General features: G+C 42.0%; 1 protein-coding gene across 1 annotated transcript; it reads right to left on the reverse strand.

The window, feature by feature from the left end:
- Nucleotides 1-1,452: 1,452 nt before the first annotated feature.
- On the reverse strand, nt 1,453-5,562 carry LOC140228951 (homeobox protein six1b-like). Its single transcript, XM_072309217.1, has 2 exons — nt 4,799-5,562; nt 1,453-2,910 (listed from the first exon to the last, which is right to left on the reverse strand). Exons 1-2 carry the CDS (start codon nt 5,350-5,352, stop codon nt 2,481-2,483), a joined length of 984 nt encoding a protein of 327 aa, XP_072165318.1. The 5' UTR covers nt 5,353-5,562; the 3' UTR covers nt 1,453-2,480.
- Between the last annotated feature and the right edge of the window lie 1,087 nt (nt 5,563-6,649).

The following is a 6,649-nucleotide window of genomic DNA, read 5'->3' on the forward strand; positions in this document are numbered from 1 at the left end:
CGTATAAACAACCGTAACCCCGAGCAACCAGCCACAGTTTATACAGCATGAGAGTTGCAACCCATTAGCTCCACTGTTCAGTCATTTTATACTGGATGCTGTTCATAAGGCGTTTATATTACTAAACTGTCCTATTGGAAGAACGATGCTTACCATACATCCAACTATTGAGAACCATACACAATAGAAATCAACATGCACATTGGCTCACACAAGCACACACACAGACACACACCTTCATATGTATCATGATGTATATATCTATACATATGTGTATATAGATGCATAATATATACATAATATGATATGTATGTATACCTAAATATATATATATATATATATATATATATATATATATATATATACAGATATATACCCATATAGATGTAATATGAAACATTACATGAACTGCACAACCATTAAATAGTCATTAAAGATTATTTCCTTCGAGTTCAAAGAGACCGGGTAAAAAGTTGGGGTATATATTTCCAGTTTATCGAAATTAACAGAATCAGCGGTTAGATGTAAATATTGCCCTCTTACAAATAAAGGAAAAAAGTAGATTTCAATCATGACGTCAAGGCAGTATTGACCGTGACATTTCTGTCACATGTAAAGGCGGGTTCAAAAAACTCAAATATTGCCTTCCATTCTGGATATGCTCGTGAAAATTACGTTTATATATTCAATTTATATTTATACAATTATGTTGAATGTTTCCTTCACGGTTGTTCGAAAATTATCTGCGCCTCTGCCACATATTTTTTTCCCGATCTTACCATATCTATTTACTGCATGATGATCAATAGATGTTTTGAAAAAAAATAATACAGTATTCTGTTGTCATGTATGCGTCATAAATGACACTGATATGTTTTTCAAATGAAAAGAAAGAAGCTGCTGCGTTCAAAACGAGCAAAATTTTCTGACAAGCTGTCAAACTAGATAGTTTCGTAATCACCAACAAGACAGCGGCAACGGAATCAAAGCACGGTCACACAACATAAAGGCATGCCACCATAACAAAACACACATACAAAAAAAAAAAAAATCACTTCCCGGCTTCGCTAAATTAATAACTACGATTTCGCGACTGAGGGAGAAAAAAATAACAACATTGATCTCCTTGACGATTAATCAATTTCTCGGCCCAGCCTTCGAAACTAAGCTCATCCTCTCCATCACGACTGTAATAAAGTATTCATCAGTGAGGAAGCTGCGCGCTACCAAAATATCTAATCGACGTTTGTTCTACAAGCCCTGCAACCCCTCCCAATATACCCAGCTGGATTTACTTCCGTCTTCCGCATCTTTTTGTATTTTTCATCTTCGTGATGTTATTTCTTTTTTTCTTTACCCCCGCTCTTGGCTCTTCTTAATGAATTCTTCTTCTGAATTGAGCCCAATTCCTTCTCACTGGCTGCTAGAGGACGTGCGTTGATTGTGCAAGGATAATTTGGCCCCGGCATAATCGGTTGCCAGTGTGGTTTTATGATCGATAGCACGGTTCCCCAGGGCATCGGATTAACACACAACAGACCAAAACAACCAAACTGAGAAAGACTAGCAGAATATTCATCCATCATTTCAAACGTGTTAACCTCTTTATTTTCGCTTTGCGATTTGTTTTTTTTTTTCCTCTTCTACAAAACAAGCACGATAGAAAGAAAGAAAAAAAAAATCGGTTTATGAATTTCGCATAAAACTACTTTCTCGTTGACTGACACATAAAACATAGAAAACGGTGTTTACACAAAATTCTGCTCATGAATAAAAATTTCTCTCGAGAATTTGGTAAAACTTCGTTCTTGGAGGAGTTCAACAATAACTTCACTGTACATTAGGGTTTTTTCGTCCAATTATAGCAAACAAAAAAGTTCATGTTATCATAAAAAGCAGTCCATATATTGCAGGTGAAGCAGACATCTTTCACATAACATTAGTCAAGCTATATAAATCTGATTTCAAGTCAATGTCGTCTTCACTGAAAACACAATAACACACCTGATCTTTCTCTTTCACTATTACCTGGTACGAGAACGCATCGATCGTCTCACTCGGTAGTGAAAAGTAACAATGAGCAATGACAAGAAATATGCCTTCTTATTTCGTCATCAGATAAGTGTCTACGGAAATGTTTGTGTACTATATGATACAAATATTTTCAGGAAAAAACACTTTTTTTTCCCTGTCTCCTAAGAGAGTTCTCTGTTCGCGGAGTCTCTGGTTGATTTCGATTTCGAATCGACAATTTGCACACGACTGTACGGCTGATAATCTTGGAGTGTCCACCGCATGCTACAAGACGTCACCACTCCCAGATCTCGTTTTCACCGCACACTGTTCAGGTAGGCCTAACCAACTGTAACCATCACGCACACCATTACAATCGAACCACTCACAATGCCAAGTCTTTAGGACTGTTTCTGTTTTGCCTGTTTGATTTTCTGTGAACTGTTCGTGTGAGAGCAGAGAGAGGCTTACCCCATGTCCACCAAGTTACTTGCCATGTGGGGCGGCAGCATGGAATTTTGGATGGAGTTTTGCAGCACGGAGTCCGCGGCGTTGACGGGCGCGAGTGCCTGTGCCGCTGCTTCAGCCGCGCCGGGTGGTAAGTTCGTGATACCGTAGCCGCTTTTACTCAATTCGCTCATCATGAGACCAGCGGGACCGTGAGTGTGGGTATGGCCGTGTCCGTGGCCATGGCTGTGAGGGTGGCCGTGGCCGTGGCCGTGGCCGTGTTGCATGCCATGGTGGGGATGGTGATGCGTGACGTGGCCCATGTGGTTCATGCCCATGTCGGCCCCCGTTGTTTCGCCCAGATTTTCCTTGCCGTTCATGGGTAAGTCCTCCTCAGAACTGGTGCTCGGTGTCGCCATTTTGGTCTTGCTCTCCTGTTCAGCATTCTCCCTATGACGGCATCCCAAATACACACACACAATAGCAACCGTCATTCAATATGCGATTCTTAGGAACAAAACTTGCGATTTTTCATATCATAAGCAAATAACTATTCCTTTAAATGTTTTGCATTATACAACGCTCACAACAGCATGACAGTCATATCCCTAACAGACAACATAGTTACAGAACATTTTCGCTCTTTAAGAGTCCATCAAAAAGCAAACACATTCTACCACGGACAATAAGGCTACAGAACTTGAAAGAAACTAAACAATATTTGCCACGTATACATAATTTTCGGCAACAGCAAACTCATAAAAGGAAACAACATGGACTACTCTTACTTATAAGGCATGCCTCTTTTTATAGTAGTGATTTGACATGTGAGAAATGAACAGGAAATTTACTCAAGTGGATTCAGGAAGATATCAGAAAATGCGGTAAAGAGATCATTTTTCTTCCGCGTAATCAGTATGTCAGTTCCTGTTTATATTTCCTCCTATGGAGAGGATGTATGCATTTCTTGTATATGTATATGTAAGAAATAACCATTCTCTTCAAAATAACATACCTCCTTCTTTTCGAAAAAGAAAATTACTACGAATATTACAGCTCTATTTAATAGATATGCTATTCGTCATCATCGTCTCGAGAAAATATTTTTTCTGACTTGAGTTTATAACAATACTGTAGGCTTCTACAGGTTTGTTTTCTCGTGGAAAATATCTAGAGTAAAATGAGACACAGAAAAGGGGGAGAATGACAGAAAGAAAGAGAGTGAGAAATGGGAAATAATTCTAGGCAATGGCAGCAGTAGAGTCTTGGTTTTTGTTCAAGCCGTGTACACCCAAGGGACCTGACACAATTTTTAGCGTCCCATATTCAAAACTAATTTCGATCTCGGACGTCAGAGAAAGGAGGGCTTGATCCAGTCATTATTTGTTATCAGAGACGAGATTCGAAACAGAGGGAGGTGTTCAATTGCATCGGTGAGAGAAACAAAAACAAAGCTCGATTCTGACAGCTCCGGAAAAAATAAAAAAGGTACGAGTCGTAAATTCGTGTGTAAGTTAGCGTTCTTGCGATAACAGCATAGACAACAATGTGGGAACATGTGAGGGGTGGGTGTATGAGGGTTATGTGTATCGTGTCGTGTCGGCACTATGTGAAACAACATTCTGTGAATGCTTCTCATTCTTTTTGGAGTTTTTATAAAAACCATAATATCCTGTTAAGACGTCACACATGAGACGCTTTTAACGATCTGCCCGGCGGGAAATCCAAAGTTTCTTAAAGGTTGTTGTGATTTGACGTCAGCGAAGAAGTCGGGGAAAGGAGCATTATTATATGCAACTATTGATTATTTTTTTTTAGAGGAAAATGCACTCATTATAGAGAAAGTTAGTTTTTTTTTTCTCTGTCCCCGAAATGTCATGAGAAGGAAAGAGCTCTTCCATATGCTGCAATTGCCATGAATGTTATCCCCCCTGATGTTGGTAATATATGGATGGATGTTTATAACAGAAGCAGGGTTCGGCGAGATTATAGGTAGGCAATCGCCACCGAGGCATTCGTCTGTCGACAACGCAGCCGGCACTTTCGGGAAGCCGCTGCCGAGCATACGTTGTCTCCTCGCAGATTTTCAGTTATTGGTTATAGCGTCGTTTACGAGAAATTTAGATTGCAGGATTTCAGACAGCAAAATTAAGTAGGTCCTCATCATAAATCTTATGACATCAGAGCTCTGTTTTCTCGCAGTAATGAACTCTTGTCCTGTATTGTGATACTATAAAACTGTGACAGATTTCACAAAGTATCAATGATATAAACAATCTATCGACCGAGTACAGGTGTTACAAGCTGGGAATAGGTGGGATATGATGTGAAAGCTTACCGTTCTTTGGCCTCAGCCGCTCGATCTCGCTGTCGTCTATTTTTAAACCAGTTACTGACTTGCGTTGTTGTGAGTCCTGTGGCTTCTGCCAGCTCCCGTTTTTCCCTGGGAGATGGGTAGGGGTTGTGAGAGTACCATTCTCTTAGGATACTTCTTGACTTCTCCTTAAAGCAATAGCTTGTCTCCTCGCCGTCCCAGATGGTCCGGGGCAGGGGGAACTTTCGCCGCACTCGATATTTCCCGACAGCGCCGAGCGGCCGCCCCCGAAGTTTCTCTGCCTCGATGTAGTGCGCCTTCAGCCACAGTGCCTGAAGTTTAGGGTGGTTGTGTGGGGAGAAATTATTGCTCTCGAGAATTTTGTAAAGTTCCCGAAAATTCCCCCGGTGGAAGGCTACAATCGCCTTGGCTTTCAAAACACTCTCATTCTTGTGTAAATGCTCACAAGCAGGCAGCGACCACAAAAATCGTCCCAGTCGCTCGATGTTGCCGGACTGTTGCAAGACCTCGCAGACGCAGGCAACCTGCTCTTGCGTAAAACCAAAGGACGGGAGCATGGTGGTTAGATATCGTTGGTCGTCGGAGCCGCCTAAGTACCGGGGCCCAGGTCCGAGGCAAGATGATGGTGAGAAGTCCTGATGGATGAGGGGTAAGACAGCGGCAGATGAAGAGGATGATGCTCGTTTGCTTTACTTCAACAATGCGCGTGTAGTGAGGAGGTTGCGCGCGACACGGCAAGCCCTTGTTTTGACGGTGTTTCAAGTGGCTCTGCCTATCCTGTGAGTGACAGTGTGATGCACATACCGTGCCTTTTACTGTCGCACTCGCTGATTGGTCGGCTCCCGCGGCGCGGTCGCTGGCCCGTGATGAGGGCAGGCCAGGAATTACTCTCTATGGGAACCGCGTCAATCAATGTAACCCGACACGGTACGGGGTGGGGACTGGCTGGCCTTCCTCTTCGTAGCCTACCAACACAATCTTGCCCAAACTCCTTTGTTCATCCTTTCCTCTGGGCCTATTTCCTGAAAACTCTGGCGATTGAGGCTACGCAGCTCCTCAAAAGACACAAAGATACTGTAGGAAGAGATTGAGGGGAAATTTTGTGCGAGAGAGAAAGAGAGAGAACAAAAAATCTTGTTAGGGTATTAAAAATCACTAATAGCATTTCAACCCGTTACTAATAGACACGCTCAATTACACCCATTCTCTGACACTGATGGTAGTAGCATAACTTTTTCCTTTCTCTTTTTCTTCCTTGCAAGTACTGTACATAATAACTTATCGACATGGATTATCCTCTTCCTGCAAATCCTGCACAGAACATTGATCTCTGTGCCTGCCAGCCATCAAGTTATGATACTTTATGATTCAAAGTAGTTTCTTCCGTCCATGATCAAACGTTCCATGGATGTAGTCAACGGTGTCACCCTGTCCTTACCCCCTTCCTCCCCCACCCCTCCCCCTCCACCGCTCCATCTTACTTTCTGTATCCATCTTCCATGATCAGAGAACGTGTGGGGGTCCGAGAAATCCGAATCTTTGCGATTTCTCTAAACCAGTGCTCTCCCGAATAAACATTGCCAGTGGCAACCCATAATGGATTCGGGGGTAAGTGGGTTCGACACGGACATTGACAGAAAGCGTATGAAGACGAAACATCTTTGTTAATAGAACACTCCTTCTTCTTCTTCTTCTTCTTCTTCTTCTTCTTTTAGATTCTTCAAAAGAAGTTAAGCCTGATCTCTGTAGCAAAATAATTATATCAATTAGATAAACCCTGTCAGTGTCAATCTTTCATTCCTCATCAAGTAGGCCCTGTACGTCACTCAAAAACAGAAAAACCTGTATTACACT

Source organism: Diadema setosum, chromosome 1 (assembly GCF_964275005.1).
Source record: "Diadema setosum chromosome 1, eeDiaSeto1, whole genome shotgun sequence".
Classification (NCBI taxonomy): domain Eukaryota; kingdom Metazoa; phylum Echinodermata; class Echinoidea; order Diadematoida; family Diadematidae; genus Diadema; species Diadema setosum.

Bases quoted from the DNA above. Each gene is read 5' to 3' on its own strand.
- LOC140228951 (XM_072309217.1), bottom strand. From the start codon at position 5,352: ATGCTCCCGTCCTTTGGTTTTACGCAAGAGCAGGTTGCCTGCGTCTGC. The intron at 2,911-4,798 runs GTAAGCTTTCAC...ATGCCGTCATAG, and splicing joins GCGGCTGAGGCCAAAGAACG to GGAGAATGCTGAACAGGAGA.